The following is a 17,094-nucleotide window of genomic DNA, read 5'->3' as shown; positions in this document are numbered from 1 at the left end:
CACCTCCATTTGTATTCTCTATAAAAATACTTGTTGGATCCAAAGGCTTGACAATTGAAAAGGATTTTTAGCAGGTTAATTTCAGAAACAATAGCAACCAGAAATTAAAAAAGCTAGTACCTGAAATATAAAACCAACGAAAACATAGACTTTGAACAAAAGACATCCTACAAAAAGTCAGTAAGTCTTCAACCATGCTGCCCATGTGGTTGGACTTGATGCAGCATCAGACTGCATCAACTAAAGTGCATGGAAACAGAAGTCAACTGCTTTGCTCTCTTGACTCTCCCTGACCCCCTTTTGATGTCAGTTGTCTCTCCCCACTACAAATGAAAGTTGCTAAGGATGAAGGATTTCTTGGTTTTCCTCCCACCACTTTGAATCCCACTTAGGTGTGGGTAAGTTTGCCTTACACCAGATAGTGGTCCTTCATTGTGTGTCAAAATTAAATCAGTGCTCTGGGCTACGTTCTTCTTTATTGGTGAAGGTTGGCACAACTGGAGTAAAACCAATGAATTCCAACAGCTTTCAAAGACAGAATTACCCTATTTTAAAATCTACAATTTACTTTAAGTATTTGTCTAATTGCTGTTCACACCAAAAGGCGAATCATACCAACTCCTACCTTACTGTAACAGATGGAGCTGCTGAGAGCCTATCAGTGTATTTTAATGCTATGTCCCACAGTTCCTAAAGAGCTGAGAGGAACTGAGTTCTCCCTTTTCTTCTCACAGAAACATAATACAGTTTAGCACCATAAATTACTGGTTTTCTACAGATTTCTCTTAAAAACTTTGCAAAAAGCCATGAAGAAAAAGCTATCTACCATCAAGAGTTTAAAAGCTGCTATTGCAGAAGTCTAATTTTTTACTAGAAAATTTTAGGGGTCTGTAAAAATGGAGGAAAACAACACTGAAAAACAAGCACTGCTGCAAATACATTGTAGAGTATAAAATGGCTATTCCCCTGCACCCATTAATGATCAAAGTTTTAACAAGCTGCAAGCAAATTATTTTTAAATAAGAGTGATTCAAAAGAGGTGGTTTCTAAAAATATGCTGGGAAACATTCCTTTAAAAAAAAACAACAAAAAAACAAACAACAAAAACCAAAAACAAATCACTGGAGCCAGATGGCAGGTGGTAGTAAGATCATCACAATTCAAATCAGCAGATGGCACAGCTACTCCAAATCAACTGCAAACAGTCAGAGTCAGACCCATTTCCACTACAGCAGATGGAGAAAGCCACATAGCTCTGCTTCGTCTTACAAGCAAAGGCTGCCCCAGTGAGATGGCATCACCACAACTTGACAACTTTCACTCACAGAGGAAGAAAAATAACATCCCCATTTTCTCCTAACAGAAATAACCTACAACATGCTATTTATTATTGCCATAGGAGAAACAAAACTAAGTATTATATTGATCAAGTCAGTCAAAATGAGAGGGAAAACCTGTCAGGGCTAGCAAACAGCTTGAAGGCACACTGGTGTGTATAAAAAGAGTGTTTCTAGGGGTTTTTTATGGCCATTCAAAACAAGACTCCACTGCATAAACAGTTTGAAATTATGAAAATACTTGCAAATCTTATTCCTATTAACTGAACTCACAGAGATGTCTATCTACAAATAACTTATTCAGAAAGGAGGATTAGATTCAAACAGTATGTTCATTTGGGCAGAGAGGAGGTCGTTGCATGCCCTTCTCTCCTTCCTTCCAGACACCAAGACCACCCAGGACTTCTAAACAGCACAGAATTAGTGACCAGATGGAGCAGAGTATGCGCTGTGCCCTTCTTTGGGGAAAAATGTCTGCACCCACATGTATACTACACACAGCTGAATGTACAGCAAAAGAATAGTTTTTACCCTCAGCAGGCACTGGCTGTGAGCGTGCTCAGGGCAGGAGAGTATTTCCCTCTGATTTCAGTAGGACTATTCACTCTAACATCCCCCTCATCCCTGGCCCCATGTTAGGCTTAGCCGCGGCAGTGTGAGACCTGCACCGGTTCAAGAGCTGGTACAAATTAAAGCTTTGATACAAGAGGCAAGAAAGTCCCCCCAGGAAAGGGTGCTGCAGGGAGAGTAGCCATACAGGACAGAATCACAAGAAAAACAGCTTTCCATTTCTCCACCTATTTTGTGCAAAAGCAGGATGAGCTGAGACTCGTGCATTAAGCAGCCTGATTGGTATTTGAAGCTGCCAGGCTGACTACATGTGTCTACACTCAGAGGGGAGGAAGGCAGGTTACCTAATGCATGGCAATTAATAATCTATGAACATTATTTACTTGATTAAATTGTATTTGGACAACTAGTTTTTTTACAATCCCTTGGTCACAGCACTGTGACAACACTGTAATACATTTCAAAGAAGAGTTAGAGCAGGATTAGATAGAAGCATACAATAATAAAATTTATTCACTGTTTTCTGCTTTTAAAAGAGCACATCAAAATCTTTTCAGTGCTTCAGAAAAAGTCTTTTGAATTTCTTGTTCCTTCCCATTATTATTAATTCCATGTACACCTAGGTACTGCACTGTGAAGTCTCTCCATTCAACGACTTTAATTCCAGAACAGAATTTCACTCTCCTCCAGCTACCACCCTGCAAACCTTGCAAGCACACTGGACAGGAGAGGAACATGGCTTTTACTTTGACAAGCCTCTACAAGAGGGCATTGATTAATCTCAGGCCTTGGGAGCTTATTGTATATATAAACCAAAATCTGTCAAGGAATTTATTTTTTTCTTTTTGAAAGCATAGAAGACGAACTCAATGGAAGCACTTACCTGGAAATCTTTCATCTTAGCTTCTGTTACCAGAATCTATTTGACACTATTTCTGTTACAGATTAGGATGTCAATGCAGAGAGTAATTAAGTGCTATTCGGGTCCTAGATGCTAAAGAAGTGCCCAAAGGCCACTCCAATTCTTTCTCATCTAGGAATGTCCAAGAGGCAATTAGATGTGAGCTCAGCTCCCCAGAGGTGTTAGGACAAGTGGGAAACTTCATTCCAACTGCTAATTTCTCCAGCTGACAGAGATTATTATTCCATTACAAAAAGACCTTTAAAAATTGTTAACATATTCCCTTAAAAAAAAAAAAAAAGTACATCCTCCATCTTACCTGATGCAATCACTGTGCTAGCCCATAGGGTGTTTTCTATACTTAAACTTTCATTCACTGGAGGGTCACTGTCCTCCTACAACAGGATAAAAAACAAATAAACTTGTCAGTAGTGTAAAAGGCCAGTGGATGAGAGTTACACAGAGGTGTCTGGAGAGGGACATGGGGAGTGTTGGTAGAGTTCTTCTTGATAAGATGGAGGATTTTCATAAACCCAGGTAAATCTCTGGTTGGGTTAAAAACATGAGCACTTTGTTTCAGTGGAGTAGAAGGGTTCAGAGCTGGGGGGGGGGTGGAAATCTATTAAGATACCTCTGCCTGCTGAAGTCCCCCAGGAATCATAAATGAGAAAAGGATTTGTCAGCAGCTTCCCAGGGACTACAGGAAAATGTTCCCTTACTTGGCTCAAGTGGATTAATAGCATTTCTCCTGCTACTGTAAGATCTCACTGAGAACCTGTTTGGACTGCTCAATGATGCCTAGAAAGTTGTGTGATACGCACCAGAGAACAGTTAAAAGAAAGTGCAATTCCTCTTAGGCACCAAAAGATTAATTCTACACAATTGTACCTTTGCATGAGAAAGTGAATTAATGTCTGTGCAGATTTTATACAAGAACTGCCTCCCCAAGCCACTCAAACTCCTCTTCTGTGCCAGCACTATTAAACCAGATTAACCCATGCCACATAAAGATAAAAGGGCAAAACCTAAAATTTTGAGCTAAAATACCAGCAGACAACTTCTAAAAAGCTGTAACTGTCTCCTATTTGTTACAAAACCATTTGTCCTCTGAAAGGTCCCCAAGGGTGTTAGATGAATCTCTGAAAATGTTCATAATTCCACTGAGAGGAATTCCAACCTTTTGCCCCAAGTAGGCAATGCATCTTCCCAACAAGTCAAAAGATATATATTTTTTTAATGGTGTTATTTCACAGTGGCTCTTGAGCTGCTTGCTGCCCTCTGAAATAGGGGACAGATATAACTGAGTTCACATAGGTTGTATGCAAATGAAGGCAAAAACCCAACTGACTCAGAATTAAGACTGCTATTGCCTGATCTAGCTAAGATCCCCTGTCCTTTCACAATTACAGGATTTTAATCCTACAGTCTATGGTGGTCCAGATTTCCTTCTGAACAGGCACCATGAATACATAACTACCAATCTCTGTCCGAATGTTCAGATCTAGTACCTTCAGAGTAAGGTCCATAATCCTCAACAGCCTATGACATTGTCTCCAAGTCAAAGCTTCAATAACCATATTTTTGTTTCAGATTTATTTCACAGATTTTATGGGGGAAAAAAAAAAAGAAAAGAAAAAAAAAGAAAGAAGAGACAAGGAATGGCAAGACAGACTTCAGTATTTCTCCTGAAAAACTCTGGCAACCTGGTAGCATTCAGCAGGTTTGCATAGCAAACACTACCTATATGATTTCAAATATATGTCAGCAAGACTCACCCTTCTGAAGGTCCCCACAAAGTTATGTATATCAATATTGGGTTCTTCTGCATATACATAGGATCGGATTTGCAGCAGGTCCTATAAAACAGACATGTTTTGGCAGACAGTTAGACAACCACATTTTAATAACGTACAAATGCTTCTACCAAAATACTTTGAGAAAGAGTTACTTATGAAGTTAAGATAATTACTAAATCATGTTACTTAGTGGAGCCCAACTGTCTAAGAGAAAATACAATTGGTGTACCAGCTTCACTGCAGACTATTTCTTGAACCGATACCTGAGAGATTCCTGGGAGTTACTTAGATGTCAGTGCCCCATAAAAGAAATTTCAGCCTGAATAATCAAGACAGCCTAAGACACTTATTACTTCATAGCAAAGAAGGTTTGGAGTAGTCTTCCAAGGCAATCAAGGAACACCCTATCACTCAATATTTAGTTCAAGATGCCAGTGTCACTAGGAACAGTTCTCTGGTGACAAGAAGATAGGCCAATTCTGCACAGCGTTTTCACTGCTGACTCCTACACATGCACGAACTATTCACCCCCTGGAGATAATACCTTGCTTCAAAGCCTTTGTATAAAATAAACTTCTTGCACTTTTTACAGATAGAACATCAATAAAGCAGGTACTCTGATTCCCCCTTCTTTCCCTTGTTTTCTTTTTTTTTTTTTTAAATAAAAACAAACAAAACAACACACGAGCTACTTAGCTAGAGATTTTGGGAAACAGCATGTTTGATGCAGGTTATATGCTTATTTCAGATCATACAGTGGAGCTTCCATGGTGACACTCCTCCTTTCATAAAGGCAAGCAACGAAAACTTAATGGCCTCTGAAGCCATTTCATGAAAATGCATGAATTGTACCTCTGAACTTACTGGAGTGCAAGGAGTGAAAGGGAGCATTTGAGAAGTACCACCACCAAAGGTACCTATCCTGCAACAAGACCTAGTCTGCAGTAAGTTACTGCAATGGTCTCTGGAGAAGAAAAAGAAAATAGGAGCATCCTACCATTAGCCACCTTCTGCTGCAAGGCCATTCTCTAGCTGTCAACCCCAGTGCCTGTCTGCACAGCTTTGTGGTGACAGCCATGTGGCACAGAGACACCTAGCTTCACCTTACCTGAAATCTTGCCTTGGAGCTCAGGAAGAGCCAAAGCTAACCTGTAGCCAAAGCTACAAAGCTTTGGTGCCAAAGCCAATCTGTTGCATGCACTGAGCCCTATGCAGAACAATGCTGCATTAACCTGTTTCTCAAAACAGCCCATTAACTGAAGCACCTGAACATTTTTCAGGTAAAACAGATACGCACGTTTAACAAGTACAGTATTTTGTACAAAGGCAGCTTACAGAAGCAGTTGGCAGCCTCTGAGTACAGGTAACAGGCAGCCGCAATTTCCAGTCTGTCTCACCATCCAGCTGGTCAGTGCGAAGGAAGCAAGACCCTGTGGATTTTCAACACCAGTCAGTGCTCTTTCCAGATCTGTCTTAGATACATCTATAACTCATGAAATGGCTTCGTATCTAGGACACCCTTCTTTCTTTGGAAACAGTATCTGACTTCAAGTAACTTTTGTTAATAACACAAGAATGATATTCTTGCATCACACATTCATTTCCTTCCACTAGTCCAGAATACAGTCAGACCCCGTGCTGTATCTTTAGGATATTTGAAATGTTCCCATTAGTCTTTATGTTTTCTAATCCTTCTGATCAAACATTTCCTTATCCCACACTTAACAAAACAAACCTGAATGGAAAGTAAAATTATTTACATCTAAACCACAAACTGTTATGCAACCAGATTCATTTACCCTGGGTTCAACCACCTACGTTCTTTGATTAGCAAACAAAACCAGAGTATAACATCCCGAGAAGCGGCAGTCCATAAAAGTATTTGAATTCTCTGTCTCTCTAAAATTTTACTGTTATCTATTTCTTTCACATTTCTAAAAGATAATTTTCTCTAAACAACCAGTGAAAGGTTAATGGCTATTTTGACAATTGGTTCCAGATGTTTACCATTCTTCTCCGACGTCCTCAGGAAGATCATGTCAGCAGGGACCCGCTGGTTCTGTTAGGAGAAGAAAGGCCATTATTGTGCATACAGCCCTGCACGCGTGTGCAGCCGCCTTCCACAGCCCTACCGTGACAAGCAAAGGGGATACGGAGGAGAAAGAGGATTTCTTTGTCAAACTGAAGCTTGGTATTCATTTTGCTTTGAATCCTAAACTCACTTCCCTGCAGAATTCCAAGAGCAGAATAATAACTGGTGCCAGCTCCCACTGACCCAACCCACCAAGAGCTAGGTTTACAAAAGGGCTAGTGAGTAATTCTAGCAGTGTGAAGAAATTTTAAACTAATGCTGGTTTCCTTTCAAGAAGTCCCATACTAGAAGAAAGCATGTATCTGGAATCTACAGTTACCATTTTTCTCTTTTTTGTACTGAATATTTTCATACTAATGGTTTTAGAGGTCATAGCTGCTTGCACAGAGAGTGTGTGGGCAAAAAAAAAAATATCAGTGGATTAAAAAACCCCCACATAAACTTGTATAAAGGGGGAAATATACCTGTACATACCAGTGCCTACAAATGGATCACTGCGTCTCCCAATACTTGTGTTGTTTACACCCAAAGCAACTTTTGGATGTTGCATTTGTATCAGGTATTTAACCTGTGTCCAACAGTCAGAGATAGGACCAGGGAGGCTTTTTATCTTGCTATAGTATAAGTGGAAAAATTAGGTTACACGTGCATATCTACAGATTTATTCTCACTTGTAAAGATGATGATGCTATTTTGGTGGGGCGGGGGAACCCTGAAAAGTGATTAAATATTGTAACTAGTGTTCTAACATCTGACATTCTAAGCCTATCGTAAAACAAATATGACTTCAAAGTATCTCATTTTCTACGGTCTTGCAAAAAAAAGTACTTTACACAGAAAAACTACACATAAAGGCTAACCTTTTCAACAATGATGAGGTCGCCTACTTGTATATTAGAGCTCTTCACCTTCACAGTCCCTGCAAAGGAAAGATATCAGTGCATTAGAGCAGCAGCAGGACAGGGTTTGTGGGTGCTGTGTGATGTTCCTTACCTCCCTTCCTTCCACTTCACTATTCTGGAGGAAATGGGTAACGTTTCTATCCGAAGAATTAGGCAACGCTGCCCTGTAAAGGCTTACCAAGCCCACTGCTGCCACTGGGTAAAGCAGTGGGTCTCAATTTGTGAAAAGGGCTGAAAGCCTCTTGTCTAACAGCTCCAGACCTCAGCCCTGGATGCAAAACTCCCTGGTCACTCTCTAGTGACAACTCTGAAACAAGCCCTTAAACTTTTTTTGTACTGCTTAACCCAGGAATTTGAAAATACTTTCAGCGTCAGGCAGACAACAGAGCAAGAACAGGAAAGTTACAACAGGGAACCATCATCTCCTGACTCCTCTTCCTTAGGTGGTTGAAAATCTAAAGCTCGCCTCTCAATCCAAGCCCTGAAAGCCGTTAAGTACAATGGGCCCATCTTAAAAACCAGGCTCATTTCCTTCCCTGCCGTAAGCTCTTGTATCTGGCTCAGCTGTACGACCTCTCCTTTGCCTCTCGACAGACACAGCCTGAACAAGCCCTGCAGAGTATGGGTCCTACAGAAAACGCATAAATATTTATTTCTTTGCAGCTGTCAAACATTTCCCAGTTGCTTTAAAACAGGGGATTAATTTAACAATTGGCTAGTAATTTCAAATCATTAGCCAGCTCTAGATTTGGCTTCTCAGACTAACTAGTGATTTATAATCAGTTAATTTGAACCCTGCCTCTATGTGTCTGTCTGTTATATTTCAACAAAAGCCTCTTTAATCTGCTGTGATTTGAGTGGAAGTGGGGGAGGCACGTGGAGCTCACCCCAGCATGGACAACACTCCTACTGTACCTCAAAATTCATGGGCTCACTGGCCAGATAGCAGCTCAGGGGGAAAGGAGAAGGGGGAAGGGAGGGGGAATAGAAATTAGCACAAAGCACAAAGGTCACTAGGATTTTACTACTGGCAGTCCCTTCATTAGCATCCTTCTCAGGATATGCTTCAGTGTTTCTGCTCCAAATTAACAATGAAAGCCATTCTGGGCTCCCGGCAGCCTGCTGCTTTGGTGACACACTGTGTGCTTAACAACATGCTTCATCACTGCTGCTAATAAATGCAGACTTCCTTACATGCTGTAATTATTCCTACAAATTATAAGCAGTCATGGCCCATTTCACAAATATCTCATAGGTCTTTTGTGAATCCTGGGTTTTGCCTTGCAAGATTTTTAGTTTAAAAAAAAGAGTAAACAAAATGAATGCTGGGCTAAAGACATCTCTGCCGGGGCAGGAAGCATACTGGGGATTAAGAGTCCATTACGCAGAGGCTTGAAAAGAAAAGCCGCACTCCAAGAGGATCCAAAAAAGCATCCCTGGCAGTCTTCTGTATGGGCTATACAAAGTTAGGTACTATGACACTAAAAGGGTCTGACAGATAACATCTCTTCCTCCCCTTTTAATACGGTTATTCACAAAACAACAAAAAGTGCTTTTGAATATTCTCCCGTGCAAAGGAGGAAAAAAAGCCAGTGTGCTCTCCCCACACAGGCATAGCAATTCTGAAACCACTGTTCAAAAAAGCTCTTGGAACGAGATGTGGGTTTGTTTAACCATATTTTATGTATTTCTCTTAAAGATCACAAGCATTTATTTGGTGACTGTGAGTGTAAGAAGCACCATCTGCAGGTTTCAGGAATGGAAACTTATTTTTGTAGTGCTTTCCTTAATGATGTAAATTCATGCTGGAAAAGAAAAATTAACGCCTGGACAAAGCTATAACGTGATGATTTCCTATCATTATGCACATACAATGCTTTTTGGATCATTATTCTGAAAACAATATCATCTGCTTTAAAAGTTTTCCAGTATGAGAGAAATCAAAGCAGCTGGAGCAGATTTGTATTGTTCAATAACCCTCCCAAGCTCAGCTGTTTTAAAGTAAAAGAAAGAGAGGACCTTTCTACCAATATACATTTTTATAACTACTGTATAAGTGAGATGCCCTTTTTAGGTAGCAAAGCTAATTCTACTTTTCCAGCCATACTCCTGGCCTTTCATGGATGACATCTCTGCAGTATGTACCACATGTCCTGCTAAGAAGGCGCAGGACCAGATGTTTCCTTTGACTCAGGACTCCCATAAAGCAACTTACTTGAATTAGTTTTATTTTGATCTTGGGAATTCTGTAATTCCTTTTTCTTTCTGTGGGGAAACTACCTCCTAAACATTAGATGTTTTCTCATGCATGTTTAAGAAACTAGCTAATAACACAACTGCTTCATTTCCCAGTGTTGCTCTGCTATTAAAGTATTTTTGTAATAATAAATTACTGCTTTTATAAATGCATCTAAAAGTGCTTCCTCTAAATACACATAGGTTTATTTAGCATTTACAATACTTCCAGTTTATATTTTCTGAAGTTAATCAGAATACAAGTCAGTGATTAACACAATTTTAAAAAGCAACTAGTGTTGATCTCTTACTTAAAAAAAAAAAATCTGTTGTTAAAATTTGATTGGTGTTTGTTTCATTCTTTGCTGTATCCTGATTTATCTTTTTAAAGATAAAAAAGTAAACATAATAAAATGCAAACAGTTTGTTCCAACTTAAGCTATAGTCTTTGAAATTATCACCAAATCTGCAGCATGATGGATGTACCATAAAGCAGATTATTTAAAGTATTAAATGTATTAGCCAGAAGAGATGCCTTTTTCTACGATGCAAACACATAAGCCAAGATTTCACAATAGATCTGCAGAGCTTCTCTAAAGTACAGATCAAAACACTTAATTTGGAACCAAAGCTGAAGCCAGAGGTTTATTAAAACAAGTTAAATGCATCTGGAGAGGAAAAAAAAAAAAAAAAAAAAGGTTGTTTGGATGTGCTGCACCAAACTTGTGGCTTTTGCAGCCTTATGCTGTATAAACGGTGGAGCAGGACTCGGAGGGTTTGGGAAAATATTGTTTTTATATGGCTGGTAAATGCCAATGATCTGTATCTTAAGTAGCACCCCGCAGTAGGAGGTCTCTTCCCATTTCTTTCTGTGGAGTTTCTCTCTCTATTATGCAGTGTTACCCAGGGAGGGCGGGGGGGGGTGCGAGAGAAGAAAAACAAACCAAGAATTTGCAAGCACAGTTCTAGCTTTCTATCAAGCAGAAAGTCAGCACACAGACTTCTGAACACAAGGAGGCTTGTAGGTTTATGAATAGGGGTTTGAAATTTGATTATTTTTTATTACAGTCCAAACAACTGTCCTTTAAATGGAGAGCTTTCTATTAAAAAAAAAAAAATGCTTTCCAGAAGTCTGCTGGTTTCATCATTTTGGAACATAAATGGATCATATCGGTAGAAAGAGAAAAGAGGTTCAGAGTGGAATTTTTTTGATGTTATGTAAAATAAAGGAACACAGAGAAAATACACTACCTCACACTGCCCTCCAAAAAGATTAGTCCCTGAAATTCAGCAACTATATTCAAAATAAAATGTGATCCAAAGAGGATTCTTCCTTTTTCTCTACAAAGCAGCAGCTTATTGAACCTTAAAAAGCTTAACAAGAAGAGTGCCTGAAAAAAGTTTCATGTACAGGAGCAACGCTGCAAACCCAAAATACCGCCCCCCCCAGGGTTGGTGGATGAGGCTGGTGGGTGTGCTGAGCTGGAGAGCTCCCGGCTCTGTACAGGGCGCGAGGAACCACACACAAAGAGGACAAGAGGATCCCGATTCGGGAAAGCATTTAAATCTGTGCTTACTTCTATCCCTATTCAAAACTGCATATAAGCATGTGCTTAAGTCTCCCTGACTTCATTCAGACCTAAGTATGTATTTACATCTGTGGGGCTGCACTGGGAGGCCAAGGTTGGAGATGGGAAAAACTAGTCTCCAGCCACCTTAACTGCAGCTTAGTGCAAATACTCAGGAGAAATAAAAATAGCTTGGAGAAAGCTACAGTGCTCCATTAGATCGATTATAGCCAATCTTCAAGACAGCAGTGCTCAGTGTCGAGCCTAACCTAATCCCCCTCCCCCAAAACACTGGCTTTAGAGGTGAAACTATTGTGAAGTTTTAAAAAAAAATTATACAGCAACATTACAGAGGGCTTTTGTGCATCAGTACCCTTCTGCACTGCCCCTTTTCAGTACAGTGCTGTGCCACTATCCTGAAGCATGAACCCTGCTATTCAACACACAAAAAAACAAACCCAAAAAACGCCCCAAACAGCCTACAGTCCAAGGCAAGTCCTACCTGGAGTTTTGTCAGCTACTCTGAAAATTAATGGTTAAGATCAGCTGTTCTCAACTTATTTTGATATTTGCTGCTTCTACTTTTGACCTGCTGAAGGGCTTCCTTGAAAGCTTGCCTACTTTTTCTAACTGTACTAATAGATACAATAAACCAAACCCAACACACTTCCATCTCCCAGCCATGGTGGCCTCACAAGGTACTTCCCTACTCCTAGGTGATTCTCAGAGGTGCTAAGGTTTTAATCAGGGGAAAAATAGATGTTCAGGTCTCCTGAAAAGCTTGAGTACCGAGATTCAGGGAGAGACAGAAGATTACTTTTCTCCCCAAACCACAAGACAATCATAAATAATTTTGTTTTTCCTACTCTAAACTATACCGCTAAAGAGTCTCGTTCCTGTTTCTGCACCAAATTCATGTTAAATAAAGTGGCTTAAGACTTCCAGCTAGTGCCCAGCTGCCAATCCTCCTTGGTTTCTTTCACAAAATTAGAAAAGTTAAAGGACTGGGGGGAGGGAAATCATTCATGGGAAACGTAATAGCAATATGAAAAGAACTAAAGGAGAGGTCAGGCCCCTTATAGATCATTGAATAGAATCCAGAAGGCAACTCTTTTATATCTTTAAATAGATGTAGTACACCCCTCTTGGATGAGGCTTTTGTTGGTTGCCAAGCATTTTAAGTGTTGTAGTAAGAACACGTTATTAAAAGGGGATTTAATATTCAGAAACTCAAACTCCCTAGTTCGGAGTTGCCTCATAATTCCCGGCATGTGAAATATATACAGCCTCGAGCAATTACATTTAAAAAGCAGCCTTATTCTTAAAAGTGCAAGTGTTGAAAGCAGCATATTTTTACTACACCTAGTTTTACTGCATCTTAATTCAAGGGTATAAACTTATAACAAAGAAACTGGAAATAGAAAAAAAAAAAAAGAAGTTGCTTAAATTCAGTTCATTCCCTTTTTAAAAACAAAACCCTGGCCCCACCATCATTGTCATGGTATTAGGAGTAACTCCATAGTAAGGCAGCATTTGATTTTTTTCAAACAAGAATTTAAATGTCTTTGTTAGGTACGGCACAGCTGTAAACAATGGCCAGAGCCAGGGATCAGACACAGCTGAACTGCTGCAGCCTGGGCTCACTTACAAATGAGGTCTCCCAACTCCTCACAGTTGGAGGAAGGGGCTAAAGATGATCTATACAAAAAAGTACAAGACAAGATACTGCCAGTATTGACGAACTACATCAGTTACTGCTAACAGAAACACACAAAAGATGTGAGAACGTATCACACATTCTCTTTTAGCAAAGGACTTGCATGATTTAAGTCCCTGTCTGGTACAACCTAGAAAAAACTATGAAATTCAACACTATTGCATGCCCAGTAAGTGATGGAACATGTCAGTATGTCCAGCAAGTCACCTTAAATTTAACACATGCACTCACAAGGTCCTTCAGTACACAGAGTACTTCTACTTAACTATAATTTGCGGTACCTGTGCTGAAAGGGTCCCCAGTCCTAGTCACTAGAACATAGCCTACCGTCACTCTCATTAGTTGAATCGACCTCTGCATAACCATATTCTGACAATTTCACAGACCTAGATTTATTTCTTCTAGTAAAGTGCTTTTGCAAATTATTTGCCTATGTGGATCCTCCTCCCTTTTTTAAGCACACATTTGTTGTTTCCATTAAAGAATAGAATTGGTAGCTTGTAGGAATCCTTCTTACATCTGTCTCTCTTACTGACAGGGTGAGCAAGCAAAAACCACATGCAGAGGGAAGACAGATGCACTATTACCAAAACTGGAAAGAAAACAAACACAAAAAACCCCCAAACATATCACATCTGCTATAGCTCCATTCTTGTTTTCTTCCTACTATGCTGTTTGCTGTATTTGCCTCTCCTTCCCTTCATCCATGCAACATTACAGAGCGCTTCTCTCCTATCACAGCTTTGCAGGAAGGAAAACACATTTCCCTTCTGGAAACATTCACCTCCACAACCCAGAGCAATTCGGATCCAGTTTCATTTTCTTTGGTGACTCTAATCCACCAAGAAGGGAAAGAAGTTTTGGCCTACACTGGAGTTAGGAGCAAGCAGGGTTTAAAAATACCACACCAGCTGCTTGGAAGTTCACCCCTGCCTGGTGCTGGCTGCAGTGAACTCGCAGCCCACAAAGCAGGCTCCTGCACGTGTGGACACACTGGCTGCCCACTCCCCATGCCTCAAGTAGCCAAGATGTTGCTCTGAAGTTATCTGAAGCAATTAACACACACACACCCCTCGCACTAGCTGTGCATCTCCCAAGGAAACCCTCAGCAGCCACCACAGCCCGGCGAGGAGCCATCCACGAGAAGCCACCCAGACCCCCGAGGCCTCCGCAGCAGCAGCAGGAGTGGCAGCGTGCCCGCGAAGCCACGTGCCTGCGAGCCCATAACCCCCTCCCCATTCCTTGAACTCTGCTTCTCCGACTGTCAGCAGTGTTTGATTGAGTTGCAACCCCCGGCGCTGCCGCGCCAGGATGCAGCGGGCACGCTGGAGCCACCGAGCCGACCTCTCGCTGTGAGCTTGCTGTAGATCTGCGAGTTCACTTCCTTGTCGCGCATGTAACATCTGATCTCCTCCGCGGCCTCTCGGATGACGGTAACAGCAAGGACAAATCCCTAGAAGGAGCGTGGTGGGGGGAAACAGAATGGATGAAAAGGTCAGGAAAAATCACATCTGCCTCTAATAAGAGCAATATTTATCAGTACCACTGCCAACAATCTGCATTTCCTTACTCTATCTTCTCTCACTAAATCATCATAGCGATATTATGCACTGCTGTGCAGAACTCCCAATAGCAAACTGACAACAGACTTGGTGCTTAAAAAAATATGGTTGTTTCTCAGCTTTACTGTGATGCTCTGCCAGCACCTCCCCAAGCAAATCTTTGTAAAGTTTATCTGAAGAGCATAAGTAACATATTTCATCTCACTTCACAGGTGTGTAACCAAGCCTGAAAGGGGTTACACAAAAGTCCAATGTAAGACAGGATGCCTCAAATCTCAGTACTCCCTCCACCACAGAGCCATCAAAGTTAGCTCACCTAGTCTGGGAGATTTATTTACATAGAAATCTATATAAAAATTTATATAACGCTTTTTTATATATACAGATATATAGATAAATAATGCGTGTGTATTCACGTGCATGTATGTATACACACACTCAACATACACAAATAAGCACTCTAAATACATTAACATGAACTACTCATAGTATAATTACACATTTGTCTGACTAGGGTTTCCGTCCTACTTTTCTGTGGATGTGAACAGCCACTTCATTTCCTCCTGTCATGAGGAAAATGCCCACATCACATCCTTCACTATATTAAAAAAAATAACTAAATTAATGCAAAACAATTCTTCATGGTGCTAGTACCACAAAGTCATTTTATTAGGCACTATTCAGCTCAGACTAGCTAAACAGTTAAAACACTCCTCATCCATTACAGAAGAAAAATGAACTTTTTACAACCTGTATTGAAAACTGCAACCATGTACTGATTATCTCTGTCAATAAGAAACTTTTTTATTTTAGGAAGGGGGCAGGGCAATGTTAGAAACTGAGGGTTACATGAAAAACACAGGAAAATATCTGTAAATACCCACCTACCCAAACAGGAGATTTTGCCAGTGGGTTGCAATTTCCAACTTTAAGTAACTTCATTTTTAGAAAGAACGGCTGTGCACACACCTCCAAAAACTGTATGTAGAAGTTGTTAAGCTGGACACAAGGAACTTGTGAACCTGAACTCCGCTACCACCTCAGGGAAGTCTTGCTGTAGAGCATTGCTGACACTACCCAACATAATAACAATTCAAATTCACACTTTTTTTTAAATAAAGAAAAATTATGAAGAATGACCTAAGAGCTACTAAGACCAAAGGAGAGCAGTGTCTTTAATTATTAAAATACTGAGGTACACTTCGCCTGCCGGCTCTCACAATCCTATAAGAGAACTAAATAGTCCCTAATTCTAGTACATACATATGCGTCTAAATGCACGATCTAGATTAATTAGTATCAGTCTTGAAATGGAATGTAGTATGTTTCTGCAGTATTTAAAAATGCAGACACATGAAGAGACCCAAGGATTGGCAATTACTTCTTTAAAACATGCCTGTATTCAATCCTGTATTTACAAACAATGAAAGTAAGAAGCCATTAATACAATATTTTCAGAGAAGTGTTTCACCCCCCAGCATTCAGGACCATGACCGTCTGTTTTGCACCACCATGGAAGATCTCTTTCCCATAACCAACAAGAAAAGAACAAACATTTCTCTTCTATTTACAAGTGGCATTTGTGGCTTTCCAAAAATAAAATAAAAAAGCATCAGTTATTTTCAACTTATGTTTCAGCTGTTTGAAGAGTCTTCAAATAATCGCCCCAAAATATTCCCACATGTGCCGACTCACTGTGTCATCTCATATGTCATTTCATCCCCAACACTTGTATTAGCAGCCAGTAATGAACAAAGACCTTTCTTACCCTGCTTTCTGGCAGCTTGTATGCCAAATTCTAATTGCTCACCTGGCACAGACAAGTCACAACTGCCTATACAAAACCCAGAAAGAGAGAACCTGTGTGTGCATATATACTTTATTTATAGGACAGGATCTTATGAAACTAGCCTTAGATTCACACAGCAAATGCAATACAGCACACACTTGAGAGAGAATTCAGTGAGATCCAGGCTTTAATACTAAACAGAGTTTTAGCAGCAAAGTCCCGAATCTGTCCCCTTCACTTCCTTCTGGCTTCTACTGGGTATTTTACTCTATTGGAAGTCTAAAAGGCAGGAAAAATTTCCTTTGCCCCTCCTTAGCTCCCGCAATAGAGCCATGAATTTTTACCACCACCATTCTCAAATCAGTGTACAAGTAGTGTCTTAGAAAGAGCCCTGTGCCTTTTAAATCAATTTTCAGTTGCTTTTGTGTCATTTCTTTTAAGTAAAAAGCATGTCTATCTTTGGAGATTTTCAAAACTCAGGTAGATGAGTTAAACCAACTTATGTTTAAAGATAGCCCTGCTTTGAGCAGACAGTTGGACCAGACATCCCTCTGAACCAAAATTATTCTACAATACTATGAGCTGAAGTGCAGCAGAGAAGTTACTCACATAGAAAGAGAAATAA

General features: G+C 40.2%; 1 protein-coding gene across 1 annotated transcript in view; it reads right to left on the bottom strand.

Moving 5' to 3' along the window:
• The window catches only part of ATP9A (ATPase phospholipid transporting 9A (putative)), a 65,676-nt gene that overhangs the window by 35,640 nt on the left and 12,942 nt on the right, over positions 1-17,094 (bottom strand). Inside the window, exons 4-9 of the mRNA XM_030009570.2 lie at positions 14,463-14,571; positions 7,557-7,615; positions 6,612-6,663; positions 5,940-6,034; positions 4,584-4,664; positions 3,128-3,203 (exon numbers count right to left, since the gene is read on the bottom strand). Coding sequence (XP_029865430.1) covers positions 3,128-3,203; positions 4,584-4,664; positions 5,940-6,034; positions 6,612-6,663; positions 7,557-7,615; positions 14,463-14,571 — 472 coding nt within the window. The remainder of the gene's footprint in view (positions 1-3,127; positions 3,204-4,583; positions 4,665-5,939; positions 6,035-6,611; positions 6,664-7,556; positions 7,616-14,462; positions 14,572-17,094) is intronic.

Source organism: Aquila chrysaetos, chromosome 3 (assembly GCF_900496995.4).
Source record: "Aquila chrysaetos chrysaetos chromosome 3, bAquChr1.4, whole genome shotgun sequence".
Taxonomy (NCBI): Eukaryota; Metazoa; Chordata; class Aves; order Accipitriformes; family Accipitridae; genus Aquila; species Aquila chrysaetos.
The sequence above is the reverse complement of the archived record's forward strand: the minus strand, read 5'-3'. Positions and strand labels throughout refer to the sequence as shown.